Source organism: Saccostrea cucullata, unplaced genomic scaffold, assembly GCF_032062105.1.
Source record: "Saccostrea cucullata isolate Sc308-1 unplaced genomic scaffold, CSIRO_AGI_Scuc_v1 ctg4376, whole genome shotgun sequence".
NCBI lineage: Eukaryota > Metazoa > Mollusca > Bivalvia > Ostreida > Ostreidae > Saccostrea > Saccostrea cuccullata.
Window position 1 is genome coordinate 28,165 of NW_026932890.1, and position 27,375 is coordinate 55,539.

The 27,375-nt window shown below is 34.2% G+C and overlaps 1 protein-coding gene across 1 annotated transcript; it reads right to left on the bottom strand.

Moving 5' to 3' along the window:
* Positions 1-871: 871 nt before the first annotated feature.
* On the bottom strand, positions 872-26,474 carry LOC134236407 (uncharacterized; the record flags this gene model as incomplete). Its single annotated transcript, XM_062718576.1, has 17 exons — positions 872-910; positions 12,274-12,377; positions 12,798-12,940; positions 13,165-13,308; positions 13,870-13,909; positions 15,403-15,516; positions 15,800-15,887; positions 16,556-16,672; positions 17,256-17,346; positions 18,559-18,668; positions 20,567-20,698; positions 20,894-21,039; positions 22,279-22,404; positions 22,684-25,166; positions 25,410-25,624; positions 26,018-26,070; positions 26,443-26,474. Coding segments are annotated over 17 exons (4,177 nt in total), but the record flags the coding sequence as incomplete, so codon positions are not given.
* Positions 26,475-27,375: the final 901 nt, after the last annotated feature.

The window sequence follows — 27,375 nt, forward strand, 5'->3', positions numbered from 1 at the left end:
TAAACTGTCTCCCCGAATACGAATTTGAACAACAATACCACTAATATTTAAGAAAATTGCATATAAATCTGTCTTTGTGCTCTTGCAATTCTTTGCTCTTGTCAGACCTTCGCTGTTTTTGTCAAGTACATCTTATTGTAAATTTTGTTTCGAGGGTTTTAAACAATGGATTCAAGTTTCATTATCTGTTTGAATTCCAAACAAAAGTTAATAGCTACAATTACTGATATTTTAAAATAATTGTTAAGACATTCGTACACGCTTTCGTTTTCACTCATTTTTCAAAATATAGGGTGACCTTTGAGTACTAAGCTTTTTTACCGTCAAACTTTTCTTAAAAAAGTGTAAACTACTCCTGAAATGATGTCTATCAAATTTGCTATGTGTCTTAAAGTCAATCATACATTATCAGATATTATTTTTTGAAATTGGGCAAATAGCACATAAGTTGTTATAATTTTTGTTGGCAAGGACAGTATCCCGTTATATATTTTTTTATCATTTAAATCCACCTGCTCATTTGTCTATAAAACAGGCAATGGTTGCTGTAAATGTCACAAATTTCAGTGAAAATTTCTTTGGAATTTTTAACACGTTTTACAGCAGCTTTAATGAAGCTTTTATTTTAACTCTAGTTTACTGAATCTTTACCATTCGTTTATAATGCAGTGTCTCGAATAGCCCTTGTTTCCCAGTTTCTCACAATGAAACTATGTGACGAAAAGTAGTCACATAAACTGTTATATATTCATTAAATATTCAATTATGAGAGAATGTCAAGCTTAATGTCATATGATATCTGTATTGTATGTCATACAGTTCAGGACATTGCCCTTGTAAAAACTTCTCCATGTGCTACCTTATGCGGGCATCAGTGTTTCACACGCACATCAATGTTCTTAGGTAAATTCTACAATCACAAAATGTGAAACTGATCATTAAAAATATTTAATTATACAATTTAATAAAATTAGATGTTAGATCTGCTCGCATACACGCTAAACTAATGAAGCGCTCGAGTAAGCGAGCGGACCTAACATGAAACATAGAGATAACGAACAATATTCAAGATCAGAAGTCTATAAAACAATAGAATATAGGAGCAGGGCAAACAAGGACCTTCAAAACATCACAACTGGTATCAAGTGCCATGGAAGAGTAAACATCCCCTGCCGACCGGTCACACCCCCCGTGTGCTCCTTGTCATGTTCGGGAAATAACGAGAAAATCCGTTGTCAATTCAGTGTATAAATAATGGACTAACAATTAGTATGAAAAACGTCAGTCAGCATTTGACTCAATGATAAACTGTATTGCTGACAAGGTCATTGTATCAACCATAGACCTTACGAAATGATGACTTTAAACGAGAGTACGAGAAAGCTGAAATTCTTGATTCATCAACTTGTCTGTCAATAATTTACCTCGTTTTAGAAATTGTTCATACGTAGTGCATGCTCTTGCGTATCGAATTAACTGAGATATATTTCCATTTCTAAATTTTTTCTCTATGATAACCCTTTGAAAGTAAGCGGAGTTTATTTCCTGATAATTCTGCCGGAATGTAAATTAGGCAGGTCGATAGGTCAGGAGCTATGGAGGCCTAGTATGCATGAAAATCTCGTGCGCATCTGTCTCTGAGTCTGATGCTAAGGAGGCCAAATATGCATGAAAATTTCGTGCGGCTGCCGTTGTGTTCGGCGACGCCTACTAAAATTGGGATGGGAATCCTCGTGAAATTTAAATCTATGTCTGCATTTTTAAAGTCTAAATCAACAATTTTATTTCACAATGAAATGGAAATATAAGGAATCACTGTCTAGTTATGAGAGTATGCCAGGGACATCAACAATAGTGGGAAACATGGGATAATTTTAGCATAACGGGCTTCGCCCGTTATGCAAATTATCCCATGTTACCCACTATTGTTGATGCCCTGGCATACTCTCAAAACTAGACAGTGATTCCTTAAATATAAACTCTGTATGCAGGTGATGAAAGTATATTGCTGTATAAGTAAGGGAATTTGACGATATAAAAGTTCAATTCATCACGTTCATCATAGAGCTCGGTAGTTAGATTACCTCTGATGTCTTTTTCAAGTAAAATATCCAAATATGAAAAAGATGAGTCAGACTCTGTGGTATCTTTTATCTCAAGCTCACCAGGATATAATGTATCGACATAAGAATGTAAACTAGTGCTAATTGTAACGGGAACCGTTACAGATGTTCCCCAAACGCTCCCCATTTCCCTTTTGTTGCCTTATTCCCTGTAAGCTTGATTAAATAAGACAAACGCGATACATTTAAGACTTTAACAAAGTTTTACCAGAAGTATTCAATTTAAGCATTGCACGCATGCGCATTTGAATGCATGAGCGTAATGACCATATCATCTTGTCTACACTATTGATATATTTTAATATACTAAATATTACAGCATTTAATCCAAAAATATGTTGAATCTAGTGTATTTGGAATTTTACTCATTTCATGTGCACGCACGTGCATGCATGTGCATGATGACCATTCCCTGCTGTAGGAGTCTATAATATCTATCTATGTTCTGAATCCCATCCTGTTTGGTTGAAAATCAAGGGAGTTATAGCCATTTAAAGTTTCAGCCAATCAGATTGCAGCGCACGTGCATGCGCGTGACTTGATTAAAATTACTATATATCATATTGTAGGAAATCCTAAAGCATGCCTTTGTTTTAAATTTCAAAGCATTTCGTCAAAAAACAAAAAAGATATTGAGATTTTTGTTTCAGCCAATCAGAGCGAAGCGCACGTTCATGCACGTGCAAGTATGTTCATGATGACTATACCTTCTTCTAGGAGTCCATTATGTTTGTCTACGTTCTAAATCCCGTGCTGTTTGGTTGAAAAACACGGGAGTTATAGCCATTTAAAGTTTCAGCCAATCAGATTGCAGCGCACGTGCATGCGCGTGATTTGATGAAAATTCTTATATACCATATTGTAGAATATCCTAAAGCATGCCTATGTTTTAAATTTCAAAGCATTTCGTCAAAAAACAGAGAAGATATTGAGATTTTTGTTTCAGCCAATCAGAGCAAAGCGCACGTGCATGCGCGTGAGTTCGTGCGAATTTGACAGTATCACGTTATCTACACTACTAATCTATCCTTATATAATGAGTTTCAAATCATTTCATCAAAAAATGTAAAAGTTATAGCTATATTAAGTATATCAGTCAATTCACTCATTTCACGCGCACGCACGTGCATGCGTATGCGCGCAAAATGACCTTCGTTCCGCACACCTACACTACACACCTACTAACCCTAAAAAGGTTTTAGCTCAGTTGGGTGAACAGTTTCTGAGAACACTCGCGGACAAAAAAGTACCGGAGAACAAATAAGAAAAAAAATAATAATAATAACTAGTTCTAATTGTAACGGGGACCGTTACAGATGTTCCCCAAACGCTCCCCAACTCCTTTTTTTTGTGCCAATTTCCTTTAAAACTTTTTTAATATGCTCAGTATTGCAGGATTTCATAAAAGAATTTTAAAAGCTACAATGATATAAACTTTGTCATTTAACGCACTGCACGCAAAAGCACGTGCTTGCACATGCAAGGTGATCATGGCATGTTGCTAAATCATTAACATTTCTTTATATATTCCAAGAACCAATAAAAAATCATAAAATTATTAATGTCACCGTTCTTCAAATATATTGATCATTTTACGCATTGCGCATGCGCAAGTGCATGCAAACATAGTAGTATCACGTAGGAATCCATTATACCTATTTATATTCTAAATTTCATCATGTTTTGTTGAGAAACAAGAAAGTTATAGGCATTAAAAGTTTCAGCCAATCAGATTGCAGAACACGTGCTTGCGCATGCTTTTATGATAATTCTTATATATCATGCTGTAGATCTTCATAATGTTTGACTATGTTCAAAATTTCAAAGGATTTTATCAAAAAACAAGAAAGATATTGAGAATTTAGTTTCAGCCAATCAGAGCGAAGCGCACGTGCATGCGCGTGACATCTTGCTATTTTGACCATGTCATCTTGTCTACACTACTAATTATAAATTTCAAAAGATTTCATCAGAAAATAAAAAAGTTACGGCTATATCCATTATATTGGTCATTTCACGTGTTGTACGTGCGCGCTCTTGCAAGCACGTGCGCGCAAAATGGCATATTGACAATGTCATCTTATCTATATTTATAATATGTCTCTATATTCTAAATATCAAAGCATTACATCGAAAAATATAAAAGTTACGGCAATTTCAAGTATATTGGTCATTTCACGTGTTGCACGTGCGCGCTCTTGCAAGCACGTGCGCGCAAAATGACCTTCGTTCCGCAAATCTACATAACATGCCTACTTACCCTAAAAAGGTTTCACCTAAGTCGGATGTGTAGTTTACAAGATCACTCGCGGACAAAATTTTCCCAGGAAGAAAAATAATAAGAATAATAATAATAAGAAACAGAGTAAAAACAATATGTTCCCCAACTTCGTTTGGGGAACATAATTACCATTGTTAATTGACAATACGTCGTCGATATATCTAAATGTTGAGTGTCACAGCAAGTGTTTTTTTCTCTTCACGCATAAGATTTTGCATAAATTCTGCTCCATATGTTTACAAAAATAGTCTGCTAATAACGGGACGCAATTGGTACCCATGGGAATTCCAATAGATTGTTGGAAGACCTGGTCTCCAAACACAACATAAATATTGTCAATTAGAAATTCAAGCATCTTTTTAATGTCAGCTTCAGAATAATTGTTGCAAATGACCAGTGACAAGGTGAGTAAATTTACGAGTTCCATTTTCATTGAAAAAGCAGCTGTCAATGATATCAAAAAGCCTGGACGTTAATTTATCGTGGGGATTGGTTGTGTATAAAGTTGAAAAAGTCGTAAGTTTTTAAGCTGTTTTTGGTGAAATCTTGTGATTCCAAATGTACAAAAGTTCCTTGGAATTTTTAAGTACTTGTATCCACATCTGATTTACACCACTTCTTGAATATATTGTTGCACAGTACTCTTGATCTTGATTTAGTTAGCTTGTTAATTATGTAGAGTTTGATGATTTCCTTGTACATGAACACAACCTTGGACTTTCTTGTGATTTGTTTATGTTTATCACTGTCATCACATCAGTTCTGCAAATGTCACTTAATAAAAAAATCTCGAAATCTATAAATTATTAATGTTTCTAAAACGGGTAAAAGCAATCTAGAATTCTTAAGAATCCATCATATCAGACATACATTATGTATACTAGTATTATAATTTTCCACACAGATAAGTTTTGTACAATATATCATTGATCTGCGCCAGTTTGGTTTCTTTTTCTTCATTTCAAACCAGACATGATTTCAGAGGTCGTAACAGTGGTCTTTTTGCTCCGATTCACACTTAGTCTATCACAAACCATTGATAAGGTGGACAGAGGTGTTGATTTTACACAGGTAGACTGTACGGGCACCTGCCAAAAGAACAGCAGCGTGGAGCTCTCGGTTCGCTCCCTCCTAGATTGTGCTTCATTGTGCCAGACAGACGGACAATGTGAGAACTTTTTCTACAGGCAGAAGAACCGCAGTTGCACCATACGGGAAGGAAGATGCTGCGAGGGTTGGAGGAAATATCTACTGAGAGGTACGTGAATAGGTTATTTTAAAAAAAATTCAAACTAGTGCTAATTGTAACGGGGACCGTTACAGATGTTCCCCAAACGCTCCCCAACTCCCTTTTGGTGCCATATTCCCTGGAAGCTTCATTAAATAAGACAAACTCGATGCATTTGAGACTTTAACAACGTTTACCAAGAAGTGTACAAAGTTCATTCAGATTTTAGCATTGCACGCGTGTGCATGTGAATGCATGTGTGTAATGACCATATCATCTTGTCTACACAATCTGTATATTTTAATATACTAAATATTAAAGTATTTAATCCAAAAGTATTAAAAAGATACGCTCATTCAAGTGTTTTTTTGATTTTGCTCATTTCACGTGCACGCACGTGCATACATGAGCATGGTGACCATACCTTCTTGTAGATGTCCGTTATATCTATCTATGTTCTAAATCCCACCCCGTTTGGTTGAAAACCAAGGGAGTTATAGCTGTTTAAAGTTTCAGCCAATCAGATTGCAGCGCACGTACATACACGTGTATGCATGTGCATGGTGACCATATTTTCTTGTAGTAGTCCAGTATATCTATCTATATTCCAAATCCCATCCTGTTTGGTTGAAAATCAAGGGAGTTATAGCTATTTAAAGTTTAAGCCAATCAGATTGCAGCGCACATGCATGCACGTGTTTTCATGATAATTGCTATATATCATGTTGTAGGATATCCTAATGCATGGCTATTTTCAAAATTTCAAAGGATTTCGTCAAAAAACAAGAAAGAAATTGAGACTTTAGTTTCAGCCAATCAGAGCAAAGCGCACGTGCATGCGCGTGAGATCTTGCTATTTTGACCATGTCATATTGTCTATTCTTCTAATATATCCTTATATTATAAGTTTCAAAGCATTTCATCAAAAATTTAAAAAGTTACGCCTATATCAATTAAATCAGTCATTACACATGTTGCACGTGCACGCTGTTGCAAGCACGTGCGCGCAAAATGACCTTCGTTCCGCAAATCTACATAACATGTCTACTGACCCTAAAAACATTTCACCTTAGTCGGATGTATAGTTTACGAGATCATTCCCGGACAAAAAAGTACCCAGGAAGAAGAAGAAAAATAATAATAATAATAATAATAAGAAACAGAGTAAAAACAATATGTTCCCCAACTTCGTTTGGGGAACATAATAATGAAATAATGTAATATGCTGGATCCATATGCTCCAAGTTTACCAAATGGATGGAAAACATTCAGCTTTTAGTAAGAATGTTGGAAATTAAAAGATCTTTCAAAAGTCAGTTTCAAAAGAGTTATTGTTAAATGCATATTTTGTTGGTTAATTTATATTGGTTGTTAATTTATATTTCTATTTAAGGATTTGGTGTTGGACATAAAGAATTATATATCAAAACCCCGGAGAATCAGTATATTGAACCTTTTCTTGATGTGACTCGATACGGACTGTCGGCAAAAAGGGGGCGTGTCACATTTAAAATGAGGACGTGTGATGTTGACGAAAGTTTGCCACACCTGGGATTGTCCGAATTTTCGCCCGATGTTGAAACTCCTTATTTCCAAATCATTTTCAGACCTGGAACTGTTCAACTAAGAAAAAGGAAAGGGAGTGAGTTAGCGCTGGTTACCAAGGAGAACCTGTTCAATTGTCAAGATTTTCATCCTTTCTGGTGCAAATGGAGCAATACCGCGATAGAAGTTGGCCAGGGGTACAATTTTTCGGAGGAAAGCATGTTTATGCAATGGGATAGGCAAACAAATTTTACAGTTAACTTTATTAGTGTAGCGTCCTGGGTATTAGTACCGAATTCGTTTTCTTTTATTAATGAAATGAGAGATGGAGCAAGTTTATCTACCGGTGAAAAAGATTTTTTTTCTCTCGGCATTAGATTTGCAAAACAGTATCTTATGAGCAAGTGACATATTCTTTCGGTTTCATTCGAATTGACACTGCTCTAAAGACTGTAAAATCTTAAGTTACAAAAACGTCATATCGCACGTCGAATGTACGGCGACAAATGTTTGAAGATACCAACCAAAAGCATGATATCTAAATAAAGAAAAAGAATTCCTCTCGTGAAAAGTTCTCACAAATTCTGATGACAAAAAAAATATTCTGAAGTTATAATTCGTTATGAGGAATAAATTTTGTTATGGATTTCTGATAGAGCATTTGCATATAAGAGTTGGGGGAATAAACTTTATTATCATGAACGAAGATATATTGCATACATTGGAATGTATGTGCATTAATGGTACATTACAATTTTTTGGTAAAACTGCACTTAAACTTTATCAATCTTATCAATGCTTCAAGCAAGAATGATATTTTAAAAAGACAAATGGAAAAGTCTTGTTTTTGGTTGAATATTTCATCGCTTTAGTTAACATATATTTGTGACTGAGCGACTTTAAGGTGTCTGTATTTTCTCAAACGCCGAGACAAACATTACATTTCGATACCGTTTAATTAAAAGAGAGTATAGGCTTAGTTATTTTAAGTATTGAAGTTATGATTAATTTCGAAAAAAATCTCTCTGAGACTGAATGAAAAATTCGCAAATGGGACGCAAAACAACGTACAATCAATTCAATACAACCTATTGTTGGATCGTATCTAGAGATAGTCTGACATGACTTGTGTATATACGACCAAACAATAGGTTGTATTAATTTACAAACATGATCATAAGAACGAAAGTGGAATCCTAGAAATGTTGGCATTAAAAAGGGTTTGTTAAAATTGTTGTAACATCAACTGAATTGTCAGTAGCTTGTCTCGATAAAAAACGATCGAATTAAAAGCATCCTATTCGAGTCGAGTACTCTACATTTTACCTAGTTAGAAATCGTCACTTCTGTTGCTTTCAGTTTCAGTGCTAGGTATTGAGGCCATTTGGTTTACTGCTTGATTTATATGGCAAGTTCAAATCAGCAGGCGATTGAACGGTTCTGTTGAGGACCTAAGCTGCATCGACTGACAAAGTTTGATGATTATAAGCCATTTAGTATCCAAACTATTAAAATAATTAAAACCATTACATTTCAAACGTAGGTCACAGTGACCTTTTTCAGATGATGTTCCTCCAGAACACAAGATGCATCACCTTCCAAGGTTTGATGATTCTTAGCCAGAAAGTACGAACCATTGCTTTATTCTCATTTTCTTCGTAGGAGCACATGTAAATTGTCATGGCATATTCGCAGAGCAATGGAAATCTGATAAGTGTATCTTTTGCTGAATTAGTGACAAAAAATAGATGACCCCACTTTCACTTCTTACTGATCAATCCATGAAGTTTTTGGGTTAGGTTGTTGCCCCCCCCCCCCCCCCCCCCTTCATATCAATTTGGGTCTGTCTGTCTGTAACACTTTCATTTTCACAAGATATCTCGAGAAGCCTTGGAGCCTTTTGCTATGAATTTTTACATAGCAGCTTCCTGTGGCCTAAGGAAGACCCCTTGATTTAGAGGTCAAAAGTTCAAAGGTCAGTACATTTTATTATTATTTTATTCCACACCTCCCAATGGCCTAAAGAAGACCTCTATTAATGTTGAGGTCAAAGGTCTAGGTAAAAAATTTATACATTATCTTTGTGTGTAAAACTTTTATTTCCGAGCAATATCTGAAGAAGCTTTTGCAAAGAAATTTTATACCATAACTTCCTATGGCCCAATCCATCCCTCGGAATGTGACCTGACCCCCACCCCACCCCCACCCCCAACACACACACTTTTTACATCTGCACATTTTTTCCTTAAGCAGGGGACAAATATTCTCTGAATTAGATTGTTGTCTTTGAACTGATCTTTTAAAACATGGAAAACTCAGTCCCAAATATAGATCTCAAAGCTCTTTGATTTGTGTTGTTTCTCTCTTTATTACTGACAGATTCGCGCGCGTTATGATCAAAATTTAACAAATTTGCATGTTTATCAACTTTACTTGTAACATACGAGGGTTGTCCCGTAAAATGTGGACAAAGCGTTTTTTTGAAAAGTAATGGGCGCAATAAGCTGAAAATTTCAGTAAATGTTTATTTATCATATTTAAGTGCATGATAATTTTTTTGATTAAATATAGGCAAAAATAAAGATTTTATGTATGCTGTGAATGTGTACGAGGTATTGTGTGTGCGCACGGTCAAAAAACCAAGGTTTTATTAAAGAATACACAAGTTTGGATTCAAAATAAAAGTTTTAAATACATAAGATTTGGATTAAAATTACACTAATTCAATTCCACAATTAATTTTGTAGTCTCTGTAAAAATTGTGTAAGGCATTTGCTTAATTTTTGGCAATTTCTCGGGCATTTGAAATTGGAAAGTGGTAAACACAACACACGAAAAATGGCGACGTTTTATGACGTTGTGTGTGTGAGAACAGTTCAGTTTTATTTCGATGTTGTAATGACACATAGAAGAAAAAAGATTATAAAAATATCCCCATACCTTAAGTATACAAATGAAATAGGAGTTTTCTTAGCGAAGTTTTTTTTATCGAGCCCCTGGGGAGTACAAAACATACGGACAAACTCCTAATGTAATAGCAAAAGACGCTGTCACAGTAGACCGCCGATATGAGATTTACTATTAGTTGAATGATGGTGAGAATATTGTCCGTAACTTACTAATAAATCTTCAGAAGATCGCATGAGGGTGCCATTTAAGACGTTCCTCGGCTGTTTTGGAGACTAAAGAATGTGTGTAATGAAATTTAAAATTAAGGCGTGACTCATGTGACTTCATTTTCAGCAAAGATAAAACGATGACGCTGTTTTAGACACTTTGACGTTATAATCCATGCGCCGTAAGGTCATACAATACATGGCATAAAATCTCATAATTTGTTTATTTATGCATATATTTATCTGAAATTTGTGTGTATATTACTGTGTGTGTGTGTAAATAATGGTGAAAATTTCAGTGTGTGTGTGTGTGTTTTTCACACTAGACAACTTGTCCACGATTTGTATGGACAACCCTCGTATTTATAAAACTTTAAACATTATGGTGTAATAAAGTGCCACGCCACAGCATGATACGCCCGTCAAAAAATTAAAATTAACTAAATGGTTTAGAGTGCAAGAAAATCATGTCAACCTTGATTCTAAAATTTCCATAATTTTTTCTAATTCCTTAATATATTTGTTTATCCATCCCCTGTGGTGTAGGCATTAATCATAGCATCATTGATAGATTTCTATACTGGTTGTATTAGACCTTGTCAAATGCCCATCATATTAAACAATATCAAATTACCGGTAGTCTTAACAACTTAATCTATACCAAATTAATTTTGAAAATAAAATGCTGGCCATCAAATGACATATGCTATTTCAACTGACCAGCAGTTCTTCTGTCTAATTCCCAAAGGGTAACAGATAAGAAGATGCTGGCTAGCCTTCCTAAATTGAACTCATTAATTAATCTTTGACTGGATGCTTGTCTACTCATTACTTTAGATGAATGAATCTGAACTCTCTACCATAAAATATTTTTAAAAATATATAAAATACTCAATGATTTTTTTTTTTTAACATTTAATGTCAAAAAGATTTTAATATGGGATTTCTATGGAAAATGGACATGCTGACTCCAATCCTATGAAATTAGTTTTTTAGATTAATCATATTATATAATATCATATCAGTTTATTATGCAAAATCAAATTAGTGTTAATTACTTTTCATCAAATTCATTTAAATTAGGCTAGCCAACAAGAGCTATTTTTAATCCACCAGGCTTACCCATCTGCCCAATTCCCAAAGGGATATAGATAGCATCGATGCTCTCCAGTTTGCTCCTCACACTAAACTCATTAATTTCTCTCTAATTTGACATGCAACTTTCTGTTATCAAAACTCTTGACCAGTGCTTGATAATTACACTCATGGGAGACATGGGATTTCTCTAACATACATTATATTTGTTATAGATTGCTGTCAAGTATATGCTGAAAAAAATAAGTATTTTCTTGATTTAACACTTTTTTAATAAGGATACAAATATATTTTTACATTTTTCAGGATTATGAAATTCAAAATTTAAAAAACTTAGTTTTTTAAAAAAATTCACTTAAATTAAAGGTCACAGTGACCTTGAAATAAGTCGCGACACACCTTCTACCCAAGATGTATACATTTCCCAAGTTTGATAGTTCTAGGTCTAATAGTTTACAAGTTATGAGCCGGACAGGATTTTTCCATATTTGGCCATAGCATCTTAATTAAAGGTCACAGCGACCTACTTTTTGCGCGCGACACACCGTCTACCCAAGAAGTATCAGTTGACAAAGTTTGATAATCCTAGGCCTAATAGTATTGAAGTTATGAGCCGGACAGGAATGGACAGACAGACGGACGGACGGACGGACGGACGGACATGAAGCCTATAACATAATACGTCCCGTCTTAAGACGGGCGTATAAAAATGCATTTGAAATTTATACAATATAAAAAAAAAATAAATAAATACATGTACATGAAGTCTAATTTCTGTTAAAATTCTTAGCATCTATTGACAATGTAAATTAATTCTGGAAAAAAAAATACATATCAGACCGAAGTACACTTCAGAAAATAGTATGAAATTCCTTTAAGACATACCTGAGGAAGATCATTTAGACTGGAGTACTTTTGTTTCAAGTAGACCCCATTAACAGCTTCTACTGCTAAATGATAACAAAATTGCTCTCTCCTACACTGAACATCTGCAAAGAATACGTTAATTTGTATGTAAATTATTTGGTGTACATGTACCAACGAAGCATTGCGAACATATTAAAAACAGAATCTGAAAAAAAATACAACTATCTGACACAGCATTCTTTGACCAATACCCACTTATCCTTGAAATAACAGCAATAAATAGCATATCACTGTAATATGAATAAAACTAAAAGTATACTATAAAATCACAAATTTTCGTGTGGATTTGAATTCGTGGATGAAGAATTGTTGAGAACGTAACATGTAACATTTTACATTTCATGGCGGACATAAATTCGTGGGTGTGTTCATACCTTGAAAACAATGAAAATTAAACCCCCATGAAAATTAGTGATTTCACAGTATATGCAAGAGATCCATGAGAATTCCGTAAATTTAAAAAAAAAATCATTTCTAGATACCTTTGTCACAGGTCATCATTTCAATGGACGTTATTTTTTCCTCTTCATCGTGACTTATTTCTAGTCTTAGTTTTCTTTTGCTGAACATAAAAGTTTTATGACCACTTCTGAAACTAGACTCATCAAAATACCATCCACTCATTCTGAAATATCAAAATACAAGTTTTTTTTTTCAGATTTAAGTACATTGTACATCTCTATGGCACAAAACAAGGTTATATAAAAAAAAAAGTAAGCCAGAAATCCTTTAGAAGCTAAGGAAAAAAGTACCTTCAATGCATGTGAACCTTCTAAATTTTTTCTTTTATTTTCACAAATTCACCTTTAAAAAATTTAAAATAAAGAATTGCTAAATTTGGAAACAGACCCATATAAAAGTTGAATTTCGTTGTGTATTTTCCGTGCCTGGTTTTGAAGTTCCTGCATGTTTTCTTTTTGTGACTCCTGTCTCACTTTTTCTGACAACTTCTGAGCAAGAGCTGCATGCTCCTCAGCCAGCCTTCTGTTAGCCCTGAAAAATATAGTACTGTAGAAGTACTTTTTTCCGCTTGGTATCAATTTACGCTATGTATGCGGTCACAAATTTGCTGCGGAAATTGGTCCCATTTAACTTATTAATCATATACATGTACTTATAAGGCATATAATGAGAGTCTTTAGTAATCCGCATAATTTTCTACCAGCGGATTGAACAAAAGAGATTCCGCGGAATTATGACCCAGAGGAAAAAAAGTATGTCTACAGTATCTCTGATTAAACATTCATAATTTTGTAAAACAGGGGTAAAATTTCTTCAAGCCTTTTATATTACGAGTTTCACGACATGCCTGTTTATATATTAAATTTATAGATAACGTGAAAATATCAAAAAACTTCAAAGTGAATTATCCCCCCTACCCCTTTCATCCCAAGGCAGGCCAGCTCTAAACCCAAACTTTGCTCAAATATTCTTCTATTTATAAACCTTTCCAATGGTCCTAGTTGTTTGGTTTTTTTTTTTAGAATACAATTACCCTAAAGACTATCAGACAATACTATACTACACAAGATGATACATGTATATGGAACTTACTCAGCCATACTCATTTCTTCATTCTTCATATTTGTTAAATCTGTCAAAAGAAAGGTAATGGAGATTTGATTTGATAAAATACACTGTAAATAGAGTACAATAGTGGTTCAAATACATATACATATGATATGATGTGTGATACATATACTATATGGTGTATTTACATTTACATATTTCCTATGTGTACATATTAGCTGGCCTTGCGGCGAAAAATAATGTTAAATATGAAAGTTTGCATCAATAATGACAACTTTTCTCATTTGTTTACACAGTCAGCACTACACCAATTATTACAAATACTTTTTGTTACAATTTTCCTACACGGAAAAGATAAAAAAAATTTCACTTTAAATCTTTAAGTAGTAAAATCTTAGAATCAGCATTGACTTAAAAAATTTTCCAATACCTACAATGAATTTTCTGAAGAGATTTAAGGGGATGAAGGATGTATGGTCACGTGACTCAGTTGATTTACGTCATAATCTCTGATAAAATATGTACAAAACGAGATTGAAACCACAGTTCTTGTATAATTTTTTTGACTGTTTGTTTGCGTTCACCATCTGGTATAAAAATATCTGAAAACATTCAAAATTTCTTGCAAATATTATCAAATTACGGAATAGATTAATCCACTCTGCCGTTTCCCTACTCTGCGCGTCCAGTGCGTCTTTGACGTCATAGTGGATCTCTTAGTTCAGTAAGATCATACACGGTAAAAACGGGTAGTATAAAATCATAAAAACCGGCCATAATATGTACATGGTAGGGTATTTTGTAAATTTCAGAACGCAAAAAATATTTTTACATGGTTGTTGACGGAAAAGTTCTGTGGGTTTGTCTTATTTCGCTTATTTCAGGAATGTGTGACGTCATAGTTGGGTTTTCCCGTACTCGAGAAATGTAAACATGACACGTTTTTTTCATGATCATGACTCGTTTAACTTTGTCCCGTGCAATATTGAGCTCAGCTTCACCAATCGATATTTTTACAGTTAATCAATACAATGACGACCTTGAACTTCGACTTATTAAATTTTCAAATATTGAATGATAGGATTTTTTGCAAATTAATTTTTTTATGGTTTAAGTTGTCCTAAAAAAGTCGTAAATTTCCGTCTCCAGATATGGTGTTAGAAAAGAATCTTGCTTTTTCGAATTTTTAACCCTATTCATACTCTAAAATATTTTAAAAGACACATTTCCGCTGGTATATTTTTTATCTATGATGAAAAATTTCAATTATTGACCGAGTAATGGACCCAGAAACACGGAGAATAAAAACTCCGCTCAGACACTGTGGGGTATGGTATTTGTCACTCAATATCTCAGAAATAAGTCAAGAAACCTATTGATATGTCTGCTTTATAGTATGTAGGACATACTAAATAAGATATATACAAAATATGAAAAAAATTAAATGACAGGTATTTTTTCAGCTAAAGGTCCTTCATCCCCTTAAGACCTTGCAAGTTGTACACATATAGGAATACCGGTACATAAAATTGTGAGATCATGCAATAGTAAACTCACCTGCTTGTTTGTTCTGTATCTCGTCCTTTAATGCCAAATACTCTTGCATTTCCTCCTCTGATGGAACAGGAGTTTGTTTCATTTCTAATATTTCTTCATCCATATCTGACAACTCTGCAATAATGTGTACAAGTAATTCCATTAAGACAAGCATGTGCATGCTTCAGCCTTGTACATGTGGCATATTTTTCTATAAAATGTTGCTGAAAAAATACAAGTCATGTGACATATAGAGTAGTTTTATATAATGCAACAAAGCTTTAAACCCACATACTCCTTTCAAGCACTGTATATCAGATCTGTACATATAAAGCTAAATGTTTAAGAAATAAAGATGGGATTTCTTTACAAAAACTTAGATTTAAGTACAGTCTACTTTTATTGTTTTCTCTTTTACCTTGGTTTACAAGTTCTATGTTTTGCATAGCATCTGTGGCCATCTGAAGAATTTCTCCCACTTCTAAATTCAGCTTCCCAATGCCTTCCTGTTTGAAAGAAAATGGTGATTATTGGCTGTAATTATGAAAGGCTATTATTTATTTTTCATTTTGGGAGAAAAAAATCAAAGATTTAGATTAAAAAAGTATTTTTTTTAATTTATAGAAAGACTTTGCACTATGCAGTTACTTTTACGTACACAAAAGCTTGTGTCATTTATGTAAGATGATATTGTAACGAGCATTCGTTAGTGTTCTCTGTTAAGTAGGACGATTACCAAAAAAAGTTTCTCAGTTTTAGCAAAAAAAGTCTTGTTTATATTTTTTGGAAAATCTTACATAAAATTAATGCTGCAGGAACTGTCGTTTATAGTTTATTTTTTTCTTTCCTCTTCTAAAATACTTATATTTCCATAACAAGCTCAAAATCAAAAAACATATGTCAAAACATATATGTTTACAAAATTCCTTTAATCATTTGCTAAGAATCAAAATCTGCATTGATTTGAAAATCAGAGAGTAAATACACTTTTGGTAAAAAAATTATCTGCCTCTAGTGTCAAGGAAATCACCCCACTAGTAATTTTTGCTTCAAATTCATGTTAACACTTGTAAATATTGATGCTCGCAAAATTTCACAAAACTAGACACCCATTGAGATTTTCTATTGATAGAAATACATGTACTTCACAGATAATCCATTGTATCACACTGACCTGAATTTTTTGTAATTCTAAAGTAGCTGCTTGTAATGAGGCCTTTTTCCATTCAATTTTTCCGAGTCTGGTACACACATTACTCATGGCTACCATCTTCTCCCTTAATTCTACTTTCTGTAAAATCATACAGTAAAACTCGGTTATAACGAGGTCGCTGGGACCTTTGAAATTACTTCGCTATATCCGTAATTCATTATATATCCATATAAGAAATTCGTTAATTTTATATTGCTGGGGATCCAAGATAACTTCGCTATATCCATGAATTCAAAATATCCGTGTTCGTACTAAGCAAGTTTTACTGCATAACACAATTTTCTGTACACAAACAACAAATATTAAGTAGTTGGTAAGGTTAGTAGACGAACTGGCCAACACGCTCTTATAACATTCATGAAATTAAACAAATGAAGATATATATGACTCCAGTAAAAATTTTGTAAGCAATCACTTAAAATTATTTACAATTTGATATATGCAGAAATAAAAGGTTTTTGTGTATGAATTACAGTGTTATTCTGAGAGTCATCCTAAAAGGGGACCATAAAGAGTTTTTGACCTACATGTACTTATGCATGGTGTAAAATAAATTATATACATGTGTCTCATTTATGTAAATGCATGAACATGTACATGTATATATATATATGTAATATCTCCCATATTTACAGCACACTGAAATTTTGTCCATCTATACCTGAGCTGGGCTGCAGGTCTGGGCGTAGTGAAAAATTTCAGGTGGATCTGTCAGCCATTTCTCCTCCAATTCCTCTATTTCTACCTTCTTCCTGTAAGATTATCACATGTATTTAACACATTTAGCATTTCTATCCTTCATCTGGTTCAAGTTCTCAATAAAAATCAATCTAATTAAAAATTTCCCACACATTTACGACATTAATTTACACCCATGTTCAAATAAAATTTCTTTCCTCAATTATCCATATTAACACTGTTGACCAACACAAACAGATAGGCTAAAATTATATGCAATATTTTTTTATCTTTAGGACATACTATAATGCATAGTAACAGTCTACGCGAAAGTTGAAAATTGTTACCAGACAAAATGTCTGGTAAAAATAAAATTTTTACCAGACCAAGCAATTTTTTACCAGACCGACTTTATTTCCTTTAAATCCATACATCATTATGATACTAAGATTGAGAGGGTGGTGGGATGGGGTTAATTCTCACTGTGAAATTTAACCTTATTGTTAAATGAATTCAGAGTGAAATGGACATGTTAACTATTTATAATTTTCCTTTGTTAAAGGTATCTATACAATTGCATGTATTTTTTTCCTTCATATTTGACTTGTACAACATACACTGTATCAAAAAAAATTCTTAAATTTAATATGCACTTTCAATGCATATTTATTTTTCCTGAAACAACTCATTATGGTTACTCAAGTTTGATGATCATTTGAAAAAAAATTCCCAACTAAATCTACGTATGAGCTATCTAAATATTTTCCCAACCAAATCTACGTCTGAGCTATCTAAAGATCTCTAACCCTTGACAGAGGAAATTCGAATTAGAATAAAAACGATCATGACAGGGTTGTAATATATAAAAATTAATCAGATATTACTGCTAAATTGGTCAAATTAAGGACATTTGTGGGGAATTGGACCATGTTTACCTCTTAATTTAGATTTATTTGGCCTTATTTTTTACCAGACATTCGGTCCTGTAAAATGATTTTTTTTACCGACCCGATCTAAATTGTACCGGTAAAAACCGACGGTCCGGTGACTTTCGCATAGACTGTAGTAAGCTATTCAGATATTGAGTGAGGTTTAGTATTCCTATGTTACATGTATATTGCATGTAAGTGTTTTACCGTAACAAGATACAAAAGAGTGTTATATGAAAGATTGTCAAACAACTGCTAACTTCATAAATATACATGTACCATGCTTGCACTCTGACACAAAATACCTGTAAATTTTAACCCAAAAAAAAATCAGACTCTTTAATTTTACATTCATACTTTTCAACTTCTGCCTTCATTTGAGCATTGATTTCCATCTGAGCTTCAATATGGGGCTTCACTGTTAATTCAGCCAGTAGTTTGCTCTTCAGGTCATCACAAAGTATTTCCTGTTGAGAAAAAAGAAGTACATATTTGATTATACTGTACATGTAACACAAGAGGCCCATGGGCCACATAGCTCACCTGAGTAACTTGGGTGATGCAGTTCTTTTACCAGATTCCCCCTCTTGCTATACCTATCATGCCCACTACCCCCTTCCCTTTTATGATTTTAAAACTTTAGAATCTACACTACCCCAGGATGCTTCCACTTAAGTTTCAGCTTTCCTTGCCCAGTGGTTCTTGAAAAGAAGATTTTTAAAGATTTGTTGTATATATTTCTATGTAAAACTTGGATTCCCTACTGTGGCCCCGCCCTACCCCCGGGGGTCATGATTTTAACAATTTAATATCTACACTACCCGAGGATGCTTCGATATGAGTTTCAGCTTTCATGGCCCAGTGGTTCTTGAGAAGAAGATTTTTAAAGATTTGTTCTATATATTTCTATGTAAAAATTGGATTCCCTATTGTGGCCCCGCCCTACCCCCAGGGATCATGATTTTAACAATTTAATATCTACACTACGTAAGGATGCTTCCACATTAGTTTCAGCTTTCATGGCCCAGTGGTTCTTGAGCAGAAGATTTTTAAAGATTTGTTGTATATATTTCTATGTAAAACTTGGATTCCCTATTGTGGCCCCGCCCTACCCCCGGGGGTCATGATTTTAACAATTTAATATCTACACTACCCATGGATGCTTCCACATAAGTTTCAGCTTTCTTGGCCCAGTGGTTCTTGAGAAGAAGATTTTTTAGTGACCCCACCCTATTTTTGTCTTTTTTTTTTATTATCTCCCCTTGTGAGGGGACTTGGCCCTTCATTTTAACAATTTAAACTCCCCTTCACCCAAGGATGCTTTGTACCAAGTTTGGTTAAAATTGGCCCATTGGTTCTTGAGAAGAAGTCAAAAATGTGAAAAGTTTACAGACGGACAAACGGACAGACAGCTAGACGGACGGACGGACGACGGACAAAATGTGATCAGAAAAGCTCACTTGAGCCTTCGGCTCAGGTGAGCTAACAAGAAAATGAAACATGATTATATATGCAATAAGAACTTATATTTACATTCAGTGTAATTTTCTTTATGAAATCCACTAGAAATCCATGACGTTCAAATCTCTATAACACACGCGAAACCTTGTCACCGCACGTTAGAATACACAGTAGGAACTATCTGCATTTTTAATACTTTATGAACACCAAAATGTACATTGTTTGACACAACTTAATTTTAAAAAATTAACCCTGTTGAATTAACGTAAAAATACAACAAATGTGCTTTAAAATTAATTTGTCACTTTTTCTCCTCTCAATGTTCGTTTGCATTATTTAAATTTACGACGTCACAAACGGCTCTTACGTCTATAAAGCACACCAGTTTTGAAGCGCGCTAAATTCACATCAAAGATTACCGAAATAAACACTTATGAAGAGGAAGAATTAAAGAATGTAAATATAAGTATTGAATTCATATTTTGGGATGTCTTCGGTCATATAACATACCTGGCAGTGCCGACAAATTATCATACCGCGCTAATGCGCGTTATTCAATTTGTCGGCACGGCCAGGTGTGTTATAGGACCGAAGACATCCTAAAATATGAATTCAATGCTTAAATATATGCAATAAAAACTTCAAAAAATCCTGTGAAAGCACCAATTTTCATGGGTGATTAATTTACATTTTCATGGCATGAGAGACCCACAAAATCATATCCTCCATGAAATGTAAATTTTTTAATGCTATATTTTTTCAACCACAAGTCCCCTTAAACTAACATATTTTCCTCATATCATGAAAATTTTACCCCATAAATTTTTTTTACAGTACATGTATATATACAAAATAGATTTTGTTCAAAAACTTCATCAGATGCCTGAAAGCTACACAGAGTTACCTCCTCCTGGACTAAGCTGCATCTGGTTCTGCGCAGTTCGTAAAGTTTGGAGGCTTTGAGACAGGAGGGCTTGACGACCTGGAGGTAATTACACAGAGACAGGGCTGTGGTGGGGCCGGTCCAGATATCATCCTATGTCATAAACAATAAAATCATAGATATAATTCTCATTTAAACCCGTATTTGAATTCTTTACAATTTTTTAGTGCCCAAGAAAGAAAAGTTACTTAATTTTATTTGTTATACTTGGAAAACCCCAAAAAAATGAATCCTATGATTATATGCAGTATCTGAACTTTGTCTTTATATTTACATGGTATTTCATACCTGAGTAATGTCACATTCCACTGCGGTCTTGTTGATGGATAATTGGGAAATGAGGGACTCTTCTACAGCTGTTGTATTGTTACGGGGCATGGTGATGTTGTCACAGTCCTTATTAAGAAGTGCCTGGGTGGAGTCTAAGGGTGATGCTTTAAAGTAATACCCAGAGATTAAGTTTTTTGTAAAGTAAAACACTTGTCACATGTACATACATGTATTTGAAACCCTTTCTTGTGCCCCCTAAAATATGGGGGAATATCCCACTTAATCAATTTCATGTGTACAATGTAAAGGCTAATGTGCTTGTCTGTATATCATTTTAACATTAAAGCTAAATTTGATTTTAAAGAGCTCTAAATATATCTTGAAGATCTTTTAACCTATTTCACGTCCCCCAAAATGACTCTTGGTGGCCTTATAATTTAGTGACATGTACAAACTTTTGAGTCTTTTACTGTTGTCCATCTTTAAAGTCGCTTGGTCCGATTCTAATCGCTAAAAATATACATTCGTTTTTCTTTTTGAAAAATAATTGTCCATAATTTATTCCAACTTCTGTCAAATTATATCCCCAAAGTTTTTTTCTTTTTAAAGATATCAAAATTCAAAAGTTAAAAAAATAATTTTTGTTAGGTCACACAAAAAATAATCCTTTGTTGACATTTGTTGACATTGCGTGAAATCACCTTCAAAAAATTAAATTTATCGCTTACATGTATAACTCATGAAGAACAAACCCGAGCATTTTTTCCACATGGGCAATATTCTAGCCCTCATTACTAAACTCCCTTTTTAAAAAATCTTTAAGAATATCTGATTTTCCTCTATTCTGTAAATATGCATATTAATATAAAAATTACTATGGATTATATTCAATTAATTTCTTAATTTTTAAAAGATATATCATGACTTAGGATTCTACTAATAGAAAAAAAAAAATACTCGGGTTTGAATTCTCTTCATAACTAGATATAACCGATAAAAGTATTTTTTTCAAAGGTGAAATCAAAACAGATCTTAACTTCCCGTCAGGAACTGCTGTTTGTCAACAAGGTTTTTGGTCTATGTTTTCCATGTAAGGATTGTTGTAATAAACTATTAAATCAATCTTATAATTAATTTTTTATATATTATCTATGTAATGACATACTTTTATTGTTTAAGATAATATGTGCCTGTTTCGGATGAAGCGGCTTTAATACTGTATACAGGGAAATTTTCGCCCCCGTTTTATTTTTGCCCCTTTCGCCCTCTTCCTGATTGGGGGAATTTAAAATGGTGCGAATTAAAATTACACAGCATAATTTCTTAAACAAAACTAACACTGACTTTAACAAACATGAATCTTCCCTACAAAAGGATGATTCCTTTCATTAAACATGTCTTACCAATGGTTGAGGTACTTTCAGGTCTAAAGGATGTAACAGTAGAATTCAGAGTGGCATCTGTAAACAAATTCTCAGGTGGCCCCTGCTCAAGAAGTCCAACTTCCATATTAGCTTCCATCATAAGACCTACAAAGTACAAAATACATGTATATATTCAAGTTTAAGCATTATCAATAAATGTATAAATGTACACTGTATCAGGTACATTATTAAGTGAGAATCAAGATTTATTTGATAAGCAAATAAAAATTGTTTTAAAGAAAATCACTCTTTTAAAAATTATTAGTACCTACACATATTATAAAGATAAATCAATGAATATATGGACAAACAAGCCCCCCCCCCAATAGGTTTAATGTATTTTAAATGTAACTGATTGTAGAGATCTGGAAATATTTAACTTACTTAATGGTTTATCATCTGTCTTTTGTGTCCCATTTAAATTCATATTGGATTCCCCTTCTGCCCAAATACTGTCAGTTAATTTGGGTAATCCAGCAACATCATTTCCTTCTAATTTATTTTTCACTGATATACATGTAAGTGATGCTGTTGTTATCTTGGTTTCTTCCATAGCCCCACTGTTGTTACCAAAAGTAAGGGTTACGTTACTACCAGTAATTGTTGGCAATTTCTCAACTGTCTCGGAAACCATTTGACTTTGGGCAGCAACCCCTGAAGCAAAAGCCAATGGTTCATTGTCACTGATCAAGTTAGTAGTTACAGGTTTTGTTTCATCCATAGCTGCACTTTTATCAGCAAATAAAACTGTTTTGTTTTCTGCAACTTTGAGCAGATCTGAAATCTCAGGCTTCGATATGATGTTTTGTTTGGAGCCTATCTCGATATTGGCGGTCACCATCTTTGTTTCTTCCAGCCAATCACTTTTATTGCTGAACATCAGTGTTTTATTTTCCCCCTGTCTCTCTACATTTTCACTCTGGCTTGCTATGACATTGTCCTTGACTACTGACAAACTCTCGACTGGTTTCATCAAGATGTCATCAAATTTAGTTGTATGTTCCTTGAGGAGGTTCTTCAGATCTGCCAGAGTTCTAGTGTTTCCATCACCTTTGTCAATGACCATATCCTCATCACACCTTTCCTTTTCTGTGGATTCAACCAATGGTTCTGTTCTCTTTGCAGCAAATACATTTTCTGCTTGTGGAGTGGTTGTATTGTCTGTATCAGTTTTCTTGATATTAAAGCTAATTTCTGAATCATTATCAGAATCAGCCTCTTCCATTTCATGCACCTTGTTTTCATACTCTTTCGAAAATAATGAAGCTACAACTTGCTGTTCCCCATCTTGCACATGATTTCTAGACTTCTCTATCTGCTCTCCCATTCCATTTACTTCTTCTTTCCTACCTCCTTTTGTTGAATCCTCTACCTCAATTACTCCAGTTAGAGGTTTTGTTTCTTCCATTAAACTGAGAGTCTTTGTCTTCTCATTGGACTGTGCCTCTGCCATCCAAATTCCTCCTGTTAGAGCCCTAGTTTCTTCCATGTTGTCCTCCTTTGTAACTTTCTTCGTTTCTTCTCCATCTTGTTTGAAGGAATTCACAATGGAATCACCCTTGCCTGACTTGTCACCACTTGCTTCCGGGCCAGTAAAAATTCCCCCCGTTAGTGCCTTAGTTTCTTCCATATTGTCTTCCTTTCCAAAAATTTGCATTTTCTCCCAGTCCTGATTCAAACTCTTCCCAACCTGATTTCTGCTTTCTATCACCCCAAAACTTCTGTCTGAGCCGGTCCAAATTTCTCCAAGCAGAGCTTTAGTCTCTTCCATGCTATCCTCCTTTCCAAATATCTTTGTTTCCTCTCCTTGTTTGAAAACACTTCCTAAGGAGTTTCTGATGTCTGTCTTCCCAACACTTCTTTCAAGGTCTGTCCAAATTCCTCCAGTCAAAGCTTTGGTTTCCTCCATACTATCCCCCTTTCCAAATATCTTTGTCTCCTCCTTGCTTTGCTTAAACTGACTCTGTAATGAGCCTTTACTGTCTGTATTTTCGACATTACTTTCCATTGCAGTCCAAATTCCGCCTGTCAGAGCTTTAGTTTCTTCCATGTTATCATCTTTCACAAATATCTTTGTTTCCTCCCAACCTTGCTGGAAGGGTTTTTCAACTCCTTGACTATTGAACATCACCCCACCATCTCTATCCGATCCCATCAAAATTTCACCCTTGAGCACTCTCGTTTCTTCCATGTTTCCACCTGTACTGTATAGGCGAGTTTTCTCTCTTTCTTTCATATGAATTTCCTCCTCTGTCCAAATTCCCCCTGAAATTAATTTTGTTTCCTCCATAGCATCCCCTCCATGAAAGACTTGTGTCACTTCAGAGTTGCTTTCCACATGAATTTTTTCCACTACGTTGTGATGTTTCTGTATCATATCTAAACTGTGATGATCCCTCTTTTCCATTGTCCATATGGTGTTGTCCAGAACTGCTGTCTCATCCATACCATCCCCTGAAGCAAAGACCTGGGTTCTTTCAAACTCGGAAGGGGTAGAATGTGCTGACCGCAAATTTTCAATGAAATCTTTGTTCGGGTTTTTCAGGAGCGACTGAAGAAATCCAGTAGCTTTGGGTTTCTCTAAATCAGACTGATAGTTAAGTTCACTTGCTAAATCAGCTGTCAAGTTTTCAGCAGTTCCTGAGCTAAGAAGTGCTGGTTTTTGAGAAGATGGCACTAATGTTAGAGGTGCTCTCTTGGCTACACTCAGTTGACTTGACAGAGTTGTGGTTCCTGATACGAGACTAGACATCGTGGATTGCATAGAACAGCTGTAACGATTCATAGTTGTATAAACGTACGTATCGGGGTCCCCTTGTGTTTTGGCATGAAATAACTTTTCTGGTGTCTCTATCTGTAAACTGGTACTGAAAAAAATTCACATACTAAGATATATTAATATACAGTGTAGATATCATTCAAAATATGTTTTCATTGGAAATTTTCTCCTTTCCCCTTCAAGGTGCTCGATTTATCTCTAATTGTATATACATGTAAATGCATATCTTTCATAAAACTCTCATAAAGCTCTGGGGAGCTAATAATTGGAGTTGGAATTTTTTTAAAACTGGGATTACCATGTGCAATGTTTTAGAATATGCCAGTGTTACCTTTTTGTCCTCTTTTCAGATGAAATCAGACTTTGAAGAAATTTGTGGTCCACTCTGCTCTTGCTTTTCAGTTCCTCAAAGTCATCCGGAGGTTCGTCGGATAATCCGATTAATCCGGTCAGCTCCATCTCGTCATTCATGACCAGGGTGTGGTTAATGGGATCCACTGGGACTCCCAAGGGTTGGTCCTCCTCAAACGGGATTTCCTGCACATCCTAGGAATTTAAATCCCAATACATCAATTCACTGGTCTAATATTAATACAATCCATTAAATAAACTCTATCATACTGTGATATTTTTTCATCGAAATTATTAAAATCATTGTACAAAAATACAAATAAACGAGATTAAGATTTTTTTTCCTTTAAAATACAAATTCATGCAGATGATGCCTGCTTGAATTATCTCAGTATTGTGATTTCATTTATTCACAATGGTATCAAATTCTACAGTGTATATTTCTTATTTTTGCCAAAAAGATAACTTTTGTTGATGTGTCAGTTTGTATGCTGCTAATTTTCTTTTCTATAATTTGTACATGCAATTCATTGATCACCTGCATGTATTTTGTTTTGTTAAAAATAAAACTTCAAGAAGAGTTTTTACCTCATCTGTGAAACCTGGATGCTGTATTGAACCTGTTAGAAGCTTGTCTAGGCCTGTAAATAAATAAATACCAAAAATAAAATGCATATCTATAGAAATACAGGTATCACTAAAACGCAAAGGATTTTCTTAAAATGCATGGATCTATACATCCTCACAATGTCAAGGGTTTATGATGTCAGTCCACCACTAATTGTACAGAGAGGCATGGCCGTTGAGTCGGCCACGCCTCTCTGTATAATAAGTGGAGTTCCGATGAGGATGGGATCTATACAGGTGTGTAGTGTGTACTATGTTTATCACTGTAAAGGATCTAAATAAGTTCTATTTATTTTGACGTGCAAGAAATATCATAATTTTGCAGCCATTCATAATGGCTCTATTAATAAAATAATAGCTGAAGTTTGTTTATGAATGTTTATTACCTGAAATCTCTGGTTTTCCCTGTTCTATGGTACTGAAAATAAATTCAATCATAAAATTTAATGTTTTGATTTTACTATGGATGTATTAAAAAAGTTCCCTTATTTTATTTACCTATTACCAAGGTAAGCTACATGTATGATGTACATATATAAAATGGTGTATCATAAAAATTTAAAATTAAAAACAAATTAATTTACAATGTTTCTACAAAACTACAGACATATTAAAATACCAAAATACATACTTTTCTAAATTTGGTGAGTTTTCTGAAATACAATAAGGACACATTATTTAAAGAGCCATATATATATTGAATAATACATGTAATAATAATAACAACTAGATGCGATCTCGTTGCAAGCAACGAGTAGGTCTTCCGTCCGAATTTTCGATTAGATGAGATATGACTTTGACTATGATCTTTTATAAAACATCATGGAATCATACCTTTTCTCTTTTGATTAAATTCTTTTGATTTAGGTAATATCATCAATGCGTACTTAATTTGCACATTAATTCTTTTCTTTTTTCTACTTTGAGAAACAACCAAAACCAATTAAAGAAAACTTGTAAGGAGACCTTGGATTATAAATGTAGTTTGACACAGAAATGCAACGAACCTAGGACGTGACAATCCAAGTATCCCTACACATTTCATTGCTCCTTATGTTACTTTCGTTCAAGCAAACGCTCGGCTGCCTCTGTTAACCGCTATTGCGAAATGTCGAAATTGACAGAGACCGCCGCCATTTAGTTCCCGCTTCAGATTTTTGAATGTTAATATCTCGAGTTTGAATTTATAAATTTACAAACGAATTATATATTCAGCCTAATAAGAAATGTTTCTATCAACTATACTAATATCATTTGAAAATATTGAAAAACAAAAAAGTTAAAGACGAGAGACTTTTGGCCCCTCTATACCCCTAATT